The 18777-nt window shown below is 57.2% G+C and overlaps 9 protein-coding genes across 9 annotated transcripts; 5 read left to right on the forward strand and 4 right to left on the reverse strand.

The window, feature by feature from the left end:
• Positions 1-569: 569 nt before the first annotated feature.
• Positions 570-2976, forward strand: VTJ04DRAFT_9268 (uncharacterized protein; the record flags this gene model as incomplete). The annotated part of the gene is made up of 4 exons (XM_069367796.1): positions 570-618; positions 842-1047; positions 1169-2421; positions 2493-2976. 4 exons carry the CDS (start codon positions 570-572, stop codon positions 2974-2976), a joined length of 1992 nt encoding a protein of 663 aa, XP_069216089.1.
• Positions 2977-4951: 1975 nt separating this feature from the next.
• On the reverse strand, positions 4952-6120 carry VTJ04DRAFT_9269 (uncharacterized protein; the record flags this gene model as incomplete). Its single annotated transcript, XM_069367797.1, has 2 exons — positions 4952-6038; positions 6098-6120. 2 exons carry the CDS (start codon positions 6118-6120, stop codon positions 4952-4954), a joined length of 1110 nt encoding a protein of 369 aa, XP_069216090.1.
• Positions 6121-6780: 660 nt separating this feature from the next.
• VTJ04DRAFT_9270 (uncharacterized protein) lies at positions 6781-7648 on the reverse strand (the record flags this gene model as incomplete). Its single annotated transcript, XM_069367799.1, has 3 exons — positions 6781-7133; positions 7302-7488; positions 7562-7648. 3 exons carry the CDS (start codon positions 7646-7648, stop codon positions 6781-6783), a joined length of 627 nt encoding a protein of 208 aa, XP_069216091.1.
• Positions 7649-7937: 289 nt separating this feature from the next.
• VTJ04DRAFT_9271 (uncharacterized protein) lies at positions 7938-9206 on the forward strand (the record flags this gene model as incomplete). The annotated part of the gene is made up of 1 exon (XM_069367800.1): positions 7938-9206. One exon carries the CDS (start codon positions 7938-7940, stop codon positions 9204-9206), a length of 1269 nt encoding a protein of 422 aa, XP_069216092.1.
• A 2622-nt stretch (positions 9207-11828) lies between these two features.
• VTJ04DRAFT_9272 (uncharacterized protein) lies at positions 11829-12723 on the forward strand (the record flags this gene model as incomplete). The annotated part of the gene is made up of 2 exons (XM_069367801.1): positions 11829-11866; positions 12264-12723. The coding sequence occupies 2 exons, from the start codon at positions 11829-11831 to the stop codon at positions 12721-12723; spliced, it is 498 nt and encodes a 165-aa protein (XP_069216093.1).
• Positions 12724-12726: 3 nt separating this feature from the next.
• Positions 12727-12945, reverse strand: VTJ04DRAFT_9273 (uncharacterized protein; the record flags this gene model as incomplete). The annotated part of the gene is made up of 1 exon (XM_069367802.1): positions 12727-12945. The coding sequence occupies one exon, from the start codon at positions 12943-12945 to the stop codon at positions 12727-12729; it is 219 nt and encodes a 72-aa protein (XP_069216094.1).
• Positions 12946-13067: 122 nt separating this feature from the next.
• On the forward strand, positions 13068-14809 carry VTJ04DRAFT_9274 (uncharacterized protein; the record flags this gene model as incomplete). Its single annotated transcript, XM_069367803.1, has 2 exons — positions 13068-13286; positions 13442-14809. 2 exons carry the CDS (start codon positions 13068-13070, stop codon positions 14807-14809), a joined length of 1587 nt encoding a protein of 528 aa, XP_069216095.1.
• A 314-nt stretch (positions 14810-15123) lies between these two features.
• VTJ04DRAFT_9275 (uncharacterized protein) lies at positions 15124-15330 on the reverse strand (the record flags this gene model as incomplete). The annotated part of the gene is made up of 1 exon (XM_069367804.1): positions 15124-15330. The coding sequence occupies one exon, from the start codon at positions 15328-15330 to the stop codon at positions 15124-15126; it is 207 nt and encodes a 68-aa protein (XP_069216096.1).
• An 819-nt stretch (positions 15331-16149) lies between these two features.
• On the forward strand, positions 16150-18346 carry VTJ04DRAFT_9276 (uncharacterized protein; the record flags this gene model as incomplete). The annotated part of the gene is made up of 4 exons (XM_069367805.1): positions 16150-17331; positions 17395-17560; positions 17645-18220; positions 18318-18346. 4 exons carry the CDS (start codon positions 16150-16152, stop codon positions 18344-18346), a joined length of 1953 nt encoding a protein of 650 aa, XP_069216097.1.
• Between the last annotated feature and the right edge of the window lie 431 nt (positions 18347-18777).

Consider the following 18777-nt stretch of genomic DNA (forward strand, 5'->3'; position numbering starts at 1 on the left):
CGGCGGTTTCTGTCCATTCTAGAGCAAAATGGACGCCGGGCAGAAGAGAAAATATGTATGGAAAATAAGAGAAGGAATCCAAGTTTTGCGGGTCGAGAATTGCTGGATTTTAAAGACTTGGCTGGGAGTGGGGCTCATCTGATCACACAGTGCGGTGATCAATCCACTTGAAACTGACCCAGGAAAGGCAACATCTCCTCAACAAGACAGGTTCAAGTCGACAATTTCAGTCCATGTAAGATGCAGTCTCAGGACGGGCAGTGCTTGTCACAAATACAAGACGGAGCCTCGCAAAACACCAAGTGTGTAAACAGAGAGGCAATCAGACAATCCAACCTCGACAATTTTTCCTCTCGAGGTTCCATCATCGCCTGGATGCAATAAGACGGGACCATCGACCATCCATGCTCCGGCGGATACGAACACACACGCAGGACGTGGGACTGAACTCCGGCCAACACTCCCTGAGCTTCCTGGAAGAACAACCACTTTTGTTCTTTTTATTTTCTATTTCTGTACCACAATATCACCACCTCCACAACCTTGGCATCACTGGGAATTGAGATACAATGTCTTCAACAGCACCGTCAACCAGGGCTGTCCAATCATTAGCCCCAGGTACGCATGTCCATTACGTCCATTGGGTGGCATTTTGGTGGACTTAGTGGAGGGGCCCAACGGCCAGAAAGACGCCAGAACAGAGGCCAGACCACTGTGCCCTCTCTGGGCCGGCCCCCAACCGCTGGAAGGCCACATCACCACCCTTGGCTCGCCCTCGCTACGTGCATTTTCGCTAATGGGAAATGATGCTGATGCTTTGTCCCCGTTGCCCGTGACCAAGGTCCCCACCACCCTAGCAGGAAGAAAGGAAACAAAAAGAAGAAACACAACAACAGAACCGCCGCCGATTCGGCTCCCGCTGTTCCTGCTGCCGCTGCCGCCGCCGACGACACCCCCGCGCCCAAGGAACCACACGCGACGACAAACGGGAAGGACGATGGCGTGGACGGCGCTTCGGTTGAGGACGTGCTTGAAGAGTTAGAGACTGTAAGTCGACGCCTTGCAGGGGGTGCTCTTCGGCCTCCTCCTCCAGGTCCCTGAACCCCTCGCTCCGAGCATCGGGAGGTCTTCCCTCCTCTTGCAGCCGCCGATTGCTGACCCAAGCCAGGGCATTACTTCACAACAACCCCCGCCCGATCACCCGGCGACAGTCACAGAACCTGCCGATCCGGACACCGACAACGACGCCGATACCGAGACGGGAGCGGGACTAGACACAAAACCTGGAGACGACCACGACAACCACGACCAGAGGCCTGCCGCCAACGGCCATGCCGGCGCACACAGACACTCACTACCGACGACCGGGACAATATCAGGGGCGACGGGTGCAACCGTAGTAGTAGACGCAGCTACACCAGCAGCAGTACCACCACCAACATCATCAACACCACCGCCAGAATCAACACCAGCAGCCATGTCACAAGATACAGGGGATATCGAGGCCCTGCGCCTCGAGGTGGAAAAGCTGCGGGCGGAGCTCGAGAGCGAGAAGAAGGCGCGGGCCGAGGAAGAAGCCCGGCTGCGCGCCGAGCTGGAGGAGGCCGTGGCGGCGCGCGAGGAGGCCGAGGAGCGGCACCAGACCCTGCTGGCGCGCGTCGAAAAGATCAAAGAGACGCTGGGCGACCGGCTCCGGCGTGACAAAGAGGAGCTCGAAGAAGCCAACCACCGCGTCGAGGAGCTCGAGGCCCAGAACGACGACCTGCGTGCCCAGCTCGCCCGCCGAGACGAGGAGGCCGACCGCCTCCGCTCCGAGGTCCAGGAACAGGGCCGCGAGCTCGCCAGCCTGCGCAGCCGCAGCAACCTGTCGCAGCAAAACTGGCAGAAAGAAAAAGACGAGACGGCCCGCCAGCTGCAGCACCTGCGCAGCGAGCTCGAGTCGACCACGGCCGCCATGGGCGAGTGGGAGGTGATCGCCATGGAGGAGCGGTCCCTGCGCGAGAGCCTCGCCGACAAGGTGGCGGACCTGGAGGAGCAGCTGGCCGGCGCGCGCGAGTCGTTTGAGCGCGCCGACGCCGACCGCGAGGCCCAGGCCCAGGCCGTCGACCGGCTGCAGCGCGCCCTGCAGGAGCTGCAGGAGACGCGCAAGCGCGAGCTGCGCGAGATGGTCGAGTCGGCCGAGGAGCAAACGCAGGCGCTGCAGAAGCGCGCCCGGGAGGCGGACGAGCGCGCCGCGCAGGCCGAGGCGGCCCGCGAGCAGCTGGCCAAGGAGCTGGAGCGCACGGCGCCGTTCGAGAAGGAGGTCAAGGAGAAGAATTTGCTGATTGGCAAGCTGAGACACGAGGCAATTGTCTTGAACGATCACCTCACCAAGGCGTTGAAGTATATCAAGAAGACAAAACCCGAGGAGACCATCGATAAGTATGTGCATCTCACCCCTCCCTTCCTCCTCTCATCATCACCAGCAACTAACCTCACCTTCTCCCAAACAGACAACTAATAACAAACCACATCCTTCAATTCCTCTCCCTCGACCGCTCCGACCCCAAGAAATTCCAAATCCTCCAGGTCATTGCCGGCCTGCTCAACTGGACCGACGAGCAGCGCGAAAAAGCCGGCCTGGCCCGCCCCGGCGGCTCTGCTGCTTCTGCCAACCACCATCATCACAACCATCACAACACCCTCCGCCTCCCCACCTCCCCGTTCCACAGAACCCCGAGCAGCCCGGCTCTGAGCAGCGAGTTTTTCTCGGATTTGCCCTCGTCGACCGCATCACCAGCCACTGCTGCTGGTGGGAAAGAGTCCCTGGCGGATTTGTGGGCGAGTTTTCTTGAGCAGAGTGTTGCCGAGGAGACGGGCAGCGTGGCCGGGAGCGGGACGGGGTCGAGGAAGGATAGTTTGGCCAGCGTGAGTACGTCGGCGACGGGTCCTGCGGGGGTGGGGAGGCCGGATACGCCGAGGGGGTTTGGTGGATAGTGAAGTTCAAGCTTGAGAGTGGATTGGGGTATTGGGGGTGGATTGTTTGGTTTGGGCTGTGCTGCTTGTGTGGGTTTATGTATGCTTGTTTACTTATGTACCTCTAACCTCTACCTATGTATCGAAGTAGGGCAAGGTTCGATGGATGGAGGGAGGGCGGAACCTACGGAGGGAGGTATGGGAGGGAAGAAGAGCGGTTTAGATTACTACTTACCTACCGACCTAGATTACAATGACTACTGTGGGAGCCGGGAGGGGGGGGGGCATGTGTTCATGGCCATGGACGGCATTGAAAACTCTCTGGTATCTTCAAACAAAAAGGTGTCCTCTTTTTTTCATTACTTCATTCATCAACATCAACATCATTATCAACAGTCAACCGAGAACAACTGTGTGAGTGTCCTTGGGTGTTCTTAGGTTGGGTTGGGTTGGTGATTAAGGGTGTGGATTGTACGGCTGATGTGAGAAAGTGATAACGGTTGAATAGGCAGGTTGGTATGTAAGGTAGACATACAGAGGCACAGGTATGCAGGGAGAGAGACAGACAGACAGACAGACAGACAGACAGATAGACAGACAGACAGACAAGTAATAGATACTAAATCTGGTGTGGTGTTTGAGCGACGGATACTCGATAATCTCGGTACTTATACAGAATTGTTGTCCATACAGGCATCGATGACAAAACAAGTCCATAGCAGGAAGGGATAGATAATCACCTAGGTATGTACAACAAACAAACGTCCAGATTGCTGGAAGATGGGCTCATTGCCTACCTACCTTACCTATTTACCTACAAAAAAATGGCTTGAACCTAACGTAAGGTACCTAGCACTCGCCGGTGTTCTAGGTCGGCCCGGGTTCTTATTCCAAAAGACCCAACAACAACAACAAACCAGCCTTTCTGCCTCTTCCTCTTCCTCTCACAACCTCCTCGTACTTCTCACCTGCACGGCGGACATAGGTGTTTTTGTTTGTGAACTTCCTCTTTTCACACACATACCCTCTCATGACAACAGCCTCTCAACAAACGTGTCTGGTCGCAAGCAACGACTGTGAGGTAACTGGTACTATCCAAATACCTAGCGTGACCGACCCCAAACAAGTCCATAGCAACCATATCTAGGTAGCTAGGTCAACAACATCGAGAACAGAGCGCTTCACTTCACTTCACTTACTCGGAGCTACCTAGTTCCCAACCCTCGTTCACAAGGTACGTACAGTCCGTACGTACCTGCGTTTCCCGGACGGACAAATCCACCCATCCAAGGATCCCTACCTGACCCTACCTATATACCCCAAACCCAATGCGAACAGTTACTCACGATAGTAATAGGTAGTACCTGACCTACCTGCCCATCCACGACTCGGGAACAACCAGGACCATGTGCTGGATCATCCACTACTACTGCAACGAGCCCGGCTGCGACGAGGAACTCCGGATCCGTCGCTACCGGTGCAGAGGGTGCTAGGGCGGACCCCACGGCAGCTGCGGACAACCCATGGAGCACAAGCACCGTCTCGATGTCGCTGGGGACTACTGCTGGCTGCACGGCTGATGGCTGATCGGGGGTATCGGGCATCAGGCATCGGGCGTCTGCCTCCCTACCTAGGGAGACAACAACAACAATAACAACAGCAGCATGGAACAATAACAACGAGTCTGCTGGGTGAGGTTGGCGACGCTGGTTCATGTCTGCGGGAGGGAGAGGGATCGCCATGGAATCAGGCAGGTAGTTGAGAACGAGAAATGATTTCATTGATTTCCCAAACCAAACCTACTACCGGTCGTTACTCTGTATTATCCGAGTCCATTCCCAGGTTCCTGTCTAAGTATTTTGGCCAGCCAAAAACACCAAAAACAGAACCCCTGAAACTTCAAGACCATCATCAACCAAAGAGACCCAGAAGAAAGCAGAGGTTGTGGGATACACGCAAGAACAATTTAACTCCAAGCCAGCAAAAAACCCATCCATCACCCCACAACTTCCACCTTCTCCTGGCCCCCCTTCACCAACCCATCCAACATCGCCCTCGCCCACGCCTCCGCATCCCTCTCAATCCCACCGATATCAATCCGATTCTCCAACGCGTCCTTGACCCCCTCCACCACCTCCCTCTCCTCCATCATCTCCCTCATCAGCCTCACCTCGTGCGCCCAATACGCCGCGCTGCGCGCGCGCAGCTCGTCGTCTCGCAGCACCGTATTCTTGACCACGCCCGCGGCGTTGACCCGCCCTTTCGTACCCGCCAGCGCGCGCGCGACCGACTCGACGCGCTCGGCGGCGGGGGGAGGGGTGACGAACCCGCGGTTGGTGGCGGACATCCAGATCAGGTAGGCGAGGACGAGGTCGAGCGCGGCGAGGAGCAGGTAGCGCAGGCGCCGCGCGGACCAGAAGAAGAAGTCGATTTCGTTGAGGCGTAGCGCGCGCGCGTTGACGGCGGTCGGGTAGGTCGCGACGCGGTAGGTGTCTGCGAAGGCCAGCACCACGCTGGCCAGGGTGAACGGCTGGCGGAAGCGGGTGGTTACGGGGCGCGCGGCGGGGCCGGTGGTGCCGGAGGTGGTGAAGAGCGGGCTGGTAACGAGGGCGATGATGACCAGGTTGGTCAGGTGCGGGGTCAGCAGCGAGGGGAGGGCGTAGTAGAGGTAGGAGCGCGGCTCGTCGGAGGTGCAGAAGGGGCAGGTGGCGACGACGGAGGGGCCGAATTGGAGGTAGAGCAGGCGCGAGTCGAGGTTGGCGAAGCGCGCGCGCAGGGAGAGGTCGGCGTCGGTGAGGGCGCGGTTCGGGCGGAGAGAGGAGAGGCGGGTGAAGAGCACGTCGGCGGGGATTTGGAGGCGGGATTGGGTCAGGGTAAAGATGTTTTCGGGGGAGGCGATGGGCAGGCAGAGGAGGAGGAATGTGCCGGCGGCGATGGTGAGGAGGGCGATGACGCGGTAGAGGGGTAAGGGGAGGGGGATGATCTTGAGGCCATGGCGTTGTGGAGAGGAGGTGGCTTCGCGGTACCACGAGATGAGCTTGGGGAGGAGGATGGGGCCGAAGAAGATGACGGCGGATTTGATGCTGGAAATTCAGTTAGTTTAGCAGAATAATAAGTTAATATTGGGCTGGGGATTGCTTACGTTTCCCAGTCTAGCGCTGCCATCTTGACGGTGTTGAGCGTCACGGTGTGGACGGTGGAGGAGGGCAGGGAGAGCCCATCAAGACAACAGGATGGAATTGACACGTGAAGGCGTGTCAGAGATGCAAGGTGTTGCACAAGGCTGAGGCCAGGGCGGCCGTTGAAGGTGTGGGGCACCAAAGCCAAGACTTCAGCCTTGCGCGGGCCGATAAATTCGGGTGGAATTTCACTTTTTTTGGAGCAGCAAACTCTTTTCCTTCTCCCACCAAAAAAACACCACTCCAACCCGACACAACAATACGAACAATACTCCCCAGCAAACATTGCAGAAATCAGTATCGGAAATATCCATGACAACAATAGACAGGAGTTTACTTTCCAGCCCCGTTGCTCCCTCCCGACGTGACCAGTGACCACTCTCGACCTCAACCTCCTCCAGTCCGCAACGACAGAAAACTAACACCCATTGGCACTATCGAAGCTTTGCCGGCCCTTTCCAATGGTCGATCAAAGTCAATATGTTGCCTAGAACAACCACTTCATCATCTCGCGTAGTGTTGCAGAATCCTAGCTCCGGCGATGAAGGATCTTTGCGTCAAATGCCGAGAAACATTCCATCATTACTGTGTAGTACACTCTAAACTTCCGAGTCGTAGAATTAATCTGTACTGCCCTCCCAACCCATCACAACTCCTTCTTCCCCTCCCCCTTCGCCGCTCCAACCGGCACCTTTTTCTTCCCCCCTTCTCTCCTCCTCCTCGCCACGGCCGCCAGAACCCCCAGCACAAGCTCCACCACCAACCCCAACACGGCCGTGCACGCCCACTGCCAGACCACAATACTCACGCTGCCGAGCGGCGCGCGCGGGAACGACGCGAACCACTCGACGTAGTAGGGGAACCAGCCGTGCGGCAGCCAAAACATGGGCTCGCGCGCGTACCACATGGGCAGCAGCCACTGCAGGCCGCGGGTCGACACGAGGCGGGTGACGGTCAGGGTGCGGTCGAAGCGGGCGCGCGTGGCGTCGAGGTGGGATTCTGTTGATTTGGGAGGTTAGCTAGGTACCTCTAGGTATGCTGGGATGAATGGCATGTAGGAGCGTTGCGTCCGCGGTGGGAGCCAGTCCGGTCCCCTTCCTCCCAAAGTGAGGCGGGAGGGAGGTGGAGTATGCCAGGTAAACAGAGATAGATGTAAGAAAAACGTACTCTTCTTCTCCAGCTCGTCCAGCAACTTGTCGTGCTGCCGGCGCAGCTTGGCCCACTTGGCGAACTCGTCCTGGCTGCTGGTGGCGTTGAGGTCGTGGCGCACGGCGAGGTATTCTTTTTGCTTCTTGCGCTGGTCGGCAAACTCTTTTGCGAGCGGGGTCGGGAGGGAGAGATAGGCGCGCCAGATCTGGGGGAGGGGGAAGCTGTTAGTAGGGTTGTGAGGAGCGGCTGGACTAGCAGCAGGAACAACAGTGACACACCAGGTTATTGATGGTGGCGGCGCCGATGGTGTTGATCAGCTGGACCACCAGCTCGATCACAAAGATGACGACCAGTAACGACGGCATGGTGGCGGTCTGGTGGATGGCGCTGCCGTGTTGTTGGACATAGGCTGCGCCTGAGGGAGATGTGTGTTTGGAGACCTGTCCGTTTGTTGGTGGTGGTCTGTTGGTGACGGAGCTTGCCTGCCAGCTCGCCACGACATGTGCAGCTGAGGGAGCTTGGCCAAGAGTAGGGTTAGGGTTGTCTGCTGCAGTTGATTGAGCTTCACATGCATGGCTCACCATCACGACTTGACCCCTCGCCGTTACGAACCAACAAGCCAAATACATAAAATACCTATATTCACCAATTACCATGTCCAGAGCTTTAGACCCAGAAACAATAGCTGCCCTCGACAAAATCGACCCGGCAGCCGCATACCACCAAATCTCCTCCGCCCTCACCCCTCCCTCCTCCGGGCCCCTCTTAGACATTGAAATCCTCCCACCCTCCCACTTCCCCCAACCTTTCACGCATTTCGTCCTCCGCGACGGGCCTGCGGTAGGCATCTCCAAGCTCGGCCTGGTCCAAGCTTTCCTGCACGCCCGCCAGCGCTTGCAATCTTACCTCTCCTCTTTCTCTTCCCAACCCCACCACTCCCACCAAGGAGAGGAACAAGACGATGAGGCCGCCATCCTCGCCCTAACATCCACCATCCTCCTCTTCGACCCGGAACACCTCACCGCCGCCAACACCCGCAAGCGGCTCCTCCTCCGCCACCTTTCTTCTTCTCCCAGCAGCAGCGGCGCCATCACCAGCACTTCCTCCCCACATCACAGTTCGGCTGCCGCTGATTCCTCCTTACTACGCGCACTCGTCAACAGGGACCTTCGCCTCATCGACAGCTTGCTCACGAGCCGATTGCACCGGCACACCAAGTCGCCTACGCTGTGGAATCACCGCAGATGGTTGGTGACGCAGCTCGCGTCGAGGGGATTGCTGGTGTTGCTTGATGACAGTGACGAAGCGGGAGGAGGGGGAGGGGGAGAGGCAGAGGTGGTGGTGAGGACGCTGACGGAGGTGGTGGGCGTCGCTGGGGAGAGGCATGAGAGGAATTATTACGCTTGGGGGCATGCGAGGTTTTTGATGGGGTTGATACGAGGAGGAAAAGGAGGAGAAAGAGGAGGAGGGGGGGATGGTAAAGTGGTGGAGGTGATCAAGAGGTGGTGTTTCCAGCATCATACGGATATTTCGGGGTGGGCGTTTTTGGGGTATTTGCTTGGCCTGGGGAGACAGCAGCGGCAGCAGGAGCAGAGCGGTGGTGATGGTGGTGATGGTGAAGGGGGGATAGGGGTTGAGGGCAGGAAAGAAGCAGAGAGGGTATTTGCTGAGGTTTTGGATCTGGTCGAGAACCTCCGACTGGCCAACGAGTCAGTTTGGGTGTTTTTACGAACCATGACTGCTTCGGGGCTTGTTGGGGAGGAGATGGTTGCGAGATACAAAGAAGTGCAGGCTAAGGTGCTTGAGACGGCGTTGGAGCCGAGGGATCAGGCTGTGTTGAAGGCTGCGGTGGATTGGAGTGAGAGGTATCGACGCCGGGATGGTCCCCGGCTGGGTAAGGGGGAAGGAGAATATTGCGGTTGAGTGAGGGTGGTGTTACTCGTGGATGAGGGATGAGAAACATGGTCAACGCATCCGGCACGGCAAGACATCGCAGCAGCAGGTTGTGAGGCAGAGCCATGGTCTGTTGCCAGGCATGACAGCGCTGGTCAGACCGTCTTCTCATCTCGCCATGTTGCTCCCATCATCTACTTCAAACCACCCTAACCATACATCACCGCCTGTCAATCTTGACTTCAAACCGAGGATATTGATGGATGATGAGAAGGACTGTTTGTTGACTCGGCACCCAAAGTCGGTCCAAGATGACGATCTTCTCTTCGGCACTCTCAACGTCGCAGCGACGGACGTAGTAGTAGCCTCGGAACTTGATACCGACCGTTGCGGCTCACGATGTTCCCTTTGCCCCCACGCCACGACTTAAGCTACGACTTATAGTGCTACCACCTATAAGAGCGTTGGTGGGATTCTTAATCCATAGAACAGCGGCACGTATCAACCGAGATGAGGCGGGCAAGACACCTGACCAGACGTCATACGTCACAATTAAAAATGAGAATGGCGGTTTGCGGGGGACGGGAACTACTCCGACGTACAGGGTAGTGGTGGCAGCAACGTTGGAAAGGCAATCTCCAACATGAATGTCCATTATCATCAGATGTTGAGATATCCCCCTTCCTCGAATTTATTCGGCGCGCGCAAACCTGGAACGGCACTTGTGTGTGTGTGATAATTTGCATTTGCTGCGGCCTGTTGGTTGACCTTTAGCACTTCTCAACAAAACCCGAAGTCCTGCGTCCGAAAACTGGTAACTGGTTAATACCGGCGAGGCGAGACGCGGTCCTGCTGCAAGCCCCTCCGCCTCTGCCGCCGCCGAAAGGGGGTTGATATTGATTTCAGCCGGCGGGATAGAAGAGGCCGCGTCTGCATGGACGTCGGGATTTTGGAGGAATGTTCCAAAAAGGGCTGAGCGAGAAGTGAACACGAAGACATCAATAACTAGCAGCATGCTCCGAAAGCTACGGAGGCTGGAGCGTCAGAAAAGTGCCACGAGTTTGCCCGGTGTTGATTCATGCTGGCTTGTCCCAAGTCAGAAGGTTGTTTTATAACTCCGAAGGCTGGTCAGCAGTTTGGAGGGTTGAGAGTTAAATCGGCCAGCAGGAGGATTTCGTCTTGCCCGTTTCATCACCGGGTCAAGTTCTAGTCAGCAGCAGCAACAAAAACCCGAGACAAAGCGAAACAAGCAGCGCATCCTTCCGAGGTCTGGTTTCTTCAATCCGGCCGAAATGCTGCATCTTGATCGTTCAGTTTTCTTGTCTTCCGAAAACACTGAAATGAGGCCAAACAGGCCTGCACCCTAGCCCAAATCCAACCATTGTCCCTTATCTTATCCCCGGATTGCAGCTCGAGCCTCATCCAAGCAACCAACCCCTGGGCTGATAACGGGCCTGCTGCTTGCTTGTGCGGCCCTGGAAGCAGATCATCAGCCAGTCCCGTCCAGCGCCTGGCGGTCGGCCGTGGGGTCGTCGGCGGCGAGGTTGCATCGCCCGCGTCTGTCGGGCTGGGGCTGGGAGACAGCCCTGGGAGGGCCGCCCGCCTTTCATCTTGGCGCCGACGCCATGCTGCGTTTCCACTGGAGGAGGGCTTTTACGGCTGCAACGGGCGGATCGCTGTTGTGTTTGTCGATTTCCTGCTGAGTGGACATGGACGCGCTGCGCTGCTGCAGGTCATCGGTCAGGATCGACAACCGGACAATTTGAGACAGGTGTTCGCTTGTCTTCTTCAGCGTCCACACATTCTCTGCTGAAAAATGGAGCCAGCAACCCGCTAGAACACAACCTGATGAACACACACAACAATGAACACAACATGGAAGTGAGACGACCAACGCCACCACAGCCAGGACCAGCAAAATGAAGTGAGAAAGAAACAACAAAGACGTGGAGATTCCCTGTAGTCCTCCTTCCGGACCCGGACCCTGACTCGCGGCTCTTGCGGAGGAAATTGGAACGAGCCAGGACCTCCCCTGACGTCGGTTTTTGCCCCGGTTTTTCCAGAGCTTGGTTGGCCGCGGTGGCCAATCACGGCGCTCAACCGCAGATTGGAAGCGCGATGGCAGGAGTCAGGGACCGGGCTGCCAGAAATGAGCACATGGCCCAGTTGGGAAAGAGGCTTGAGGGCTCGAGGGGGGACTCCACGACGCCGCGTCTGATCGAGCAGCCGCTAGCGAGTCCAGTGGGTTTTAGCTTGGTCCTTCTTTCACATTGGGATGCTGGATGTTGAAAGCCAAGTCAGAGACAAAACTCGCAAGCAAGCGTTGCTTTCAGGCTTTCATCAGAAGCAACGCTGGCAAACTCCCATGTCCATCCATCGGCGAAAATGGATGTTGTTCGGAAAAGCGTCGTATCCTGGCCCGCTTCTGCTCTCCGCATTCTCCATTCTCCTCCCACCTCCCCGTCCGCCGTCTCCAACATGCGCCCATCAGGTTGCATTTCGAGACCTACTTACTTATCCCCGATGAAGTGGTGTGTTCAAACAGAGCAGCCAAGCGCCCGTCGTTTGTCCTCTCGTGGCCATGTCAGCTTTCAATCAGCGCCTCTTGTCCTCTCGTTCGGGAAGGGTTCCCAGTTCTGCAGACCACCATCAATGTTGGGATTGGAGATTTTGGAGGATGCCCAGCTGATGTCTGTCCGTCGTGGCTTGCCCAAATCGGTCTTGCCCTCGTATTTTCGCTTTCATGGAGTCGCTGCGTTCGGTGCAAGCCACCCTCCCGTAGTTATCTGCCCGGTCCCTACCCCCTGGCCAGACCACCACCTTGACCCTGACCTTGACCTTGACCACGCCGGGGCTGGCCTGGACACTGGGGAAGTCCCAAGTCCCAGCTTGTGTAGGTGGCATCCACCACGCCTCCATCCAAGTCCGGCATTCTCGGCTCTTTTGTCGTCTTGATCCTCTCCTTTCTCCTCCTCTCCTCCACATCTAAGGTCTCTCTTTGACCTTTGTCCATCCTTTCTCTCCTTCCCTCTCCTTTCCCCTCTCCTCCTCTCCTCCCCTCCTCTCCACCTCCTCTCCACCTCTCAGCCCGGATACCGAGGGTGTTTTACGCAAACAAGCTCCTCATTGCCCGTTGAGCTGCATTGGTGTGTCCGTCTCGCTCGAGGGGATTGTTCCTTTTTGCCTCTGCATCTGGATCGATTGGTGGTTGGCTCGCCTCTGCGTCTGCATCTCGCTGCATCTCGTTGCAACTCTGCCGCGACCTCCGGCCGAGACCCCGTGTCTCTGTGTTTCTCGCCTCGCCTACTCCATCCAGTCCATTCCAGACATACTTACTCGCCACTACTCCGTACACATCTCCTACATTCCTCGTTTCGACTATCCACTCGCTCACTCTCTTCCCCTCTCTCCCTCTCGCTCTTTCGTCCTTGTCGCATTTTCTGTGTATATTTCTCGAATTTCTTCGCATCTGTCTCGCATCATCGTCGGTTTCCTATTGCATCTCGGGGCAAGTCAGCAAATGCCCTGCCTAACCACATCGACTTAATTCTTAATCGCCTTTAATCGTTGATGTGCCAGAGTCTGGAACTCGCCGCCTGTCGACGACGACCAGCCTGATCTCACCAGACCTTGGCTCTTCGAAATAATCCATTCGAATCGTCCATCCCGTCTCGCCACCACCGGACTCTCGTCTCACATGCGTTGAGATCACGATCCCCGATTGGCTCCCTTCCCCCTTTCGACGTCTTGGGCCTCCAGAGGCTCCCATCAAACCGACTCTCGCTCCAGAGGAGGTCCCAATTGGCGACGACGAAACCACGTTTTCACCCGCCACGCCGTTGAGGAACGGTGTGGGCGTGGTGAAAGGCTCAAGGCGGGCGATCCTGCAACATGCTGGGAGCGCCGGCCAGTCTGCTCCTGCAGCTGACGCTCTGGGCTGCTTCCGTCAACGCCTTCTTCCCTTTTATTCCCGAAGGTCACTGCGCGCCAGATGAGGACTGTGCGGGCCCCGGCCACGGCACCAAGCGGAGCAATGTCTTGGATCTGCCGGCCGAGGGCGGCCGCGGCGGCGTCATCACGGTCCCGGTTTATCATCACCATGCAACTATCGTATGTGGTTTCTTTTGTGGTCTACCTGTCCATCTTGAGCTAGCTCGGGTTGTCTTGTTCCGGAAATTCCGGATGAATTGGCCCGTGCCGTGTGTATAGGTAATGGGGTATAAGTGCCCGTTGGCTTTTGCTGACAGATCATGTCTGTTTCACAGACCCGCGATCCCACCAAAACCGACCCGGTAACCTTGGCCGGCTCTCGAATTGCCCGGAAATACGCCCGTCCTGAAACCTCCCGGGGGCTAGAGAAGCGTGAGAACGCGTATCCCGTCTCGGAACCCCTCGAACCCACCGAACCCAACAGCGCCGGCATCTACCAGTATGGCCCGGACTACTCGTATTTCATCCAGGTGCAGGTTGGCACCCCGGCCCAGGAAATGTTCATGCTCCTCGACACGGGCGCCGCCAATACGTGGATGATGGGGTCCAAGTGCGAATCGGACGCTTGCAAGCTGCACGATACCTTTGATGCGTCGGCCTCCAAAACGTGGAAGAACACGACCGACTACTTTGGCATTCAGTATGGCTCCGGCAACGTGATGGGTACCGTGGGCACCGACACGGCCAAGTTCGCCGGGCTTACGATCCCCGAGCTCTCCTTCGGCCTGGCCAACATGGTGAACGACAGCTTCAAGCACTTCGCCTTCGACGGTATCCTGGGTCTGGGAATGGGCGACTCGGTCACGGGCGGGAACTTCCTCAGCCACCTCAAGAACCACAAGATTGTTGATTCGCTGGTTCTTGGCATCTCTCTCAACCGCGGCTCCGACGGCGTCAACGACGGCCAGGTCACCTTTGGCGGCGTCGACCCGGCCAAGTTCACGGGCGACATCACGTACAGCCCCATCCCTCAGGCGCAGCAAGCCAAGGGCGAATGGGCCATCATTCTAGAGTCGGCAGCCTACGACGGCAAAACTGCCGGCTCGTCCAACGTGCTCGCCTACATCGACACGGGCACGTCCTTCATCTTCGCCCCTCCCGCCGACCTCGACGAGCTGTTCAAGCTCGTCCCCGGTTCCAGCTCGTACGACAACAGCAAGTACCGCGAGTACGAAGTCCCCTGCGACACTAAGACGCCCATCACGCTCTCGTTTGGCGGCGCGCAATTCGACATTTCCCCGGCCGACTGGATCCTGCCCAAGGGCGACAAGTGCGTGGCGAACCTGTACGGGTGGGAAGTCCGCAAGGGCACCGGGTCGTGGCTGCTGGGAGATACGTTTTTGAAGAACGTGTACAGCGTGTTCGACGCGGATAAGCACCGCATCGGGTTCGCGCACAAGCCGGCCCCGCCCGAGCGCAACGGGACCACCACTTCGGCCGACTCGGCGCATACCACGACTATGCCGGGAGATGAATCGCTGCATCCGGTCATGCCGGGCTCGTCGACGACGGGTGATGAGGGCACGGGGTCCGCGGCCGCGCAGGCTACCGGTCCGACGGGGCATCAGGTGAATGGGGGTGTGAGGATGACGGCTGGGGTGGTTGGCGCGGGTCTGGTTGCGGCGTTGGTGGCTTTGGTTTGATTGGATTTCGGTTTACCTAGGTATCTACCTACCTACCTGGGACCTACAGATGGCGTGCAGTACCAGACTGCTGTTCTGGGATATTGGGAAGAAGGAAGAGATGGCGGCGGTTTAAGCCCGAGCGTTGGCTCCCATGAGGCGCAAGGGATGAAAGTCCCGGCGTATTGGGGATCATTACTGCCTGCTCCGTCTGTCTGTATTTACTTGGGCAGACATCATGGAGCAAGAACGCAAACAAAGCAAACAAACATTGGTGGTTTGTTTGAAGGGAATATCTTTTTGAGATACCCAAAAGGAGGAGGATAACTGGACATTCAGGGCGTCGAGGCACCACGAAGGTGGTCGCCGTTCTGGGAGGAAGTGCACTGTTTGGGATTTGGATTTTGGACTTTGTTTTTGGGAGAGTTTTTGGGATTTTGCATCCTAGACACAGGCATCATTGTCATCATCAGCAGCATACCATCGTCAGCGTTGGGGTTCCCGCGACACCAGCCTCGACGACGTTGCGGCAGAGGCAGCATTCAGAGTCGAGGAAAGGAACTGGGCGCCCTGGCGAGGGCTGGCTTAACTTTGTATTACTTATTGTTTATAATGGGATTACTAGGTTCCAGGTTCTGTGAGAAATAAGTATCACAGCGAGGTTCTTTCGTTTCGTTTAACATCTTGCTGGTAGTGTGTTTGGGGGTGTCGAGTTTGAATGTCCAACGGTTGTTGACAGCCCCTGAATCATCATCTCTGTCCATTCATCTTCGTGGCCGAATGCGGTTTGCCCACTCACTTGGCCTGCCTGGGCGCCCAGCATTCCCATTTTGGGGGCACCTGTTTCAGCTGCTTTTCCTGCCCGCAAACAGGCGAGCCGCCTGGGGCATCCCGCACAGGTCGCTCCACTGCCCCCTGAAGCAAGCCGACGGCAGCCGGACCCAGTGGATTGGGGCCTGTGACACGGAGACAGGGGTTTCCAAGTTTGCTTGGCTTTCAACATGTGTGGCCTTGTGCCGTTTTTGGGACGCGGCTGAGACTTCTGGCCGACTGGCTGACGTTGACAACACCTGGAGGGTTTGTCCAATTTCTTCTTTCTGGGTTCGATATTGTTGTTGTTTCTGGTTTCTGAGCGAGCAGCACGGCGAGTTTGAGTGTTGACCTTGGAATCGGTTCAGAGACCGAGTAAGGTACCTGACTACAGAAAGGCAATTCAACAGCTACCTGGACAACTCCCTTTGTCGCAACACCGCAACCTGGACCGGTCCAGATCCCCCTTGATTCTCTTCGACATACACACCAGGCCGAGACACCCTCCCAAGATGACCTGACCCGCGAGCTCCTGTCGCAAGCAAAGAGAAATGAACCGACCCACGAACCATGGCGCCGCTTCTGCAGCCGCCGACTCTTCTTCTCCCAACTCGCAATCCCGCCGCCGTCTCGGCGCCTCCCCGTCCCCGTCCCGCCTCCTCTTGAACCGTCCCTCCTCCGGGAGCAGAAGTCCCAGCGGCGGCCGCCGGAACAATGGCTCCTGGCAGGAATCTACTGGTCTATTGAGCGCGGAAGGGAATACCGATCATGGGGACGACGATGGACATAGCGATCGCGAGAGCGGCGTCCTGGTCCCCTCGACGACGTCTTCGTTTGCTGGTACTCCGTCGTCGTCCCGCCATCGCAGTCCGGATCCTGCTTCGCACTCGCGCTCCGGCGGCCAGCCGAGGACCCCGAATCGAGTCCGGTTTGATTTGACGCCGACGTTTGTCGACGCGAACCCGCGCCGCTCGTCTGAAGCGGGGAACAACGGGTTCTCTTCTTCGTCCTCCGCCAGTCCCCGGCCAAGCAGTCCCAACAACGACGACGCCGACGACCGCTACCCCCGCGAAAGCTTCGACCTCGACGACGCGGACCCTCTCCGCTCCCCGGCCTCGCAACACCGCCGCGAACAGCGCCTGCCCCTGCTCACAGGGATCGAAGCCCCCTCCGTCACCGTCTCCGAATCCTCTTATACCAGCCACAGCGGCCACCAGCACATCCCGCACTTCCACACCGTCGCCGACGCGGAGGCCTGGGCCGCCGAGGAGCGCGCCCGCCCCAAGTCCTCCCTGCCGGCCGCCTTCATGAACATGGCCAACAGCATCATCGGCGCGGGCATCATCGGCCAACCCTACGCGATGAGGCAAGCGGGGTTGTTGTCCGGGGTGATATTGCTGGTGGTGCTGACGGTGGTGGTGGACTGGACGATTCGGTTGATTGTGGTGAATGCCAAGTTGAGCGGGGCGGGTTCGTTCCAGGGGACGGTGGAACGGTGTTTTGGGCGGACCGGGCTGATTGCGATTTCGTTGGCGCAGTGGGCGTTTGCGTTTGGCGGCATGGTGGCGTTTGGGGTGATTGTGGGGGATTCGATACCTAGTGTGTTGAGGGCGATTTGGCCGGGGTTGAAGGACATGCCGGTGTTGGGACTGTTGGCGGATCGGAGGGCGGTGATTGTGGTGTTTACGCTGGGGGTGAGTTATCCGTTGGCGTTGTATCGGGATATTGCCAAGGTGAGTTGCCCCCTGATCCCTTTTTTGTTTTCGAGTGGTGATGTTGACTTTGTGGTGGGTTAGTTGGCGAAAGCGAGCACGCTGGCGTTGCTGAGCATGGCCGTCATCGTGGCAACGGTGGTGGTGCAAGGGGCTCTTGCTCCGGCCGAGGAGAGGGGCGAGTTGAAGGATTGGAAGATGTTGGTCATTAATGACGGGATATTCCAGGCGATTGGGGTGATATCTTTTGGTAAGGTCTACTACTCCTATCACATATCAACAACAACAACAACAACACTCGAGAGGATGGTAAAAGCTAACACTAGTCGTCCAGCCTTCGTCTGCCACCACAACTCCCTCCTCATCTACGGCTCCCTCGAAAAACCCACTATCGACCGCTTCGCGCGCGTCACGCACTTCAGCACGGGCATCTCGATGCTCGCCTGCCTCCTGCTGGCGCTCTCCGGGTTCTTGACCTTCGGCGACCGCACCCAGGGCAACGTGCTCAACAACTTTTCGCAGGACAACACCATGGTCAACGTGGCGCGCCTGTGCTTCGGCCTCAACATGCTCACCACCCTGCCGCTGGAAGCGTTTGTCTGCCGCGAGGTGATGCTGAACTACTATTTCCCGGGCGAGCCGTTCAATATGAACCTGCACCTCATCTTCACGTCGAGCTTGGTGTTTAGCGCCATGGTGCTGAGCCTGCTGACGTGTGATCTGGGGACGGTGTTTGATTTGGTCGGCGGGACCAGCGCCGCGGCCATGGCGTACATTTTGCCGCCGCTGTGCTATGTCAAGTTGACCAAGCGCAGGGATTGGAGGACGTACGCGGCCTGGGCGGTCGCGGCGTTTGGGGGGACGGTGATGGTGATGAGTATGTTGCAGGCGATTGGGCAGATGATTAGAGGTGAGTTTTTTTTCGTCCTGCTTCCGTTGATGGTTCCAAAAGGGAATGGCTGGTTGTGTGATAAGATTGAGGATACTAACTTGAGGCGTGTGTATAGGCGAGGGTGAGACTAAACAGTGCTATTGAGGGCGGCGTTGAAGGCTTTCTGCATCTGGCGGCGTGTAGAAATAGGGTGCTTACCAACTTTATACCTACCTACCTGACCTACCTAATCATGCATCATCAACATCAACATCATTATTATTATCATCTTGGGATGGAACATGGCGCTGGATAACTAGACGGAGAGAGGACGGGCCCAGGCTTCCAGGAGAAGGCCGCCGCCCGTGTATGTAACCAACCGTACATCCTTCGGATGCGCTGGGCATAGGGATTTGGGCATTTATTGTTCGGGTTGACTTTCACACGACCTATGGGTGTTGTTGTATATATCCTACTAGTCTATTATGGAATCCTGGTTCTGGCTCGGTTCTTCTGACTGGTGGCGTCCTTTGGTTTCTTGGCCTGGTGTTGTTTGGATAACTTGCGTTTCCATGATCTCCCTCTTTGATCTATCA

The sequence above is a fragment of the Mycothermus thermophilus genome (assembly GCF_041956435.1).
Source record: "Mycothermus thermophilus strain CBS 625.91 unplaced genomic scaffold VTJ04scaffold_6, whole genome shotgun sequence".
In the NCBI taxonomy this organism is placed as follows: domain Eukaryota; kingdom Fungi; phylum Ascomycota; class Sordariomycetes; order Sordariales; family Chaetomiaceae; genus Mycothermus; species Mycothermus thermophilus.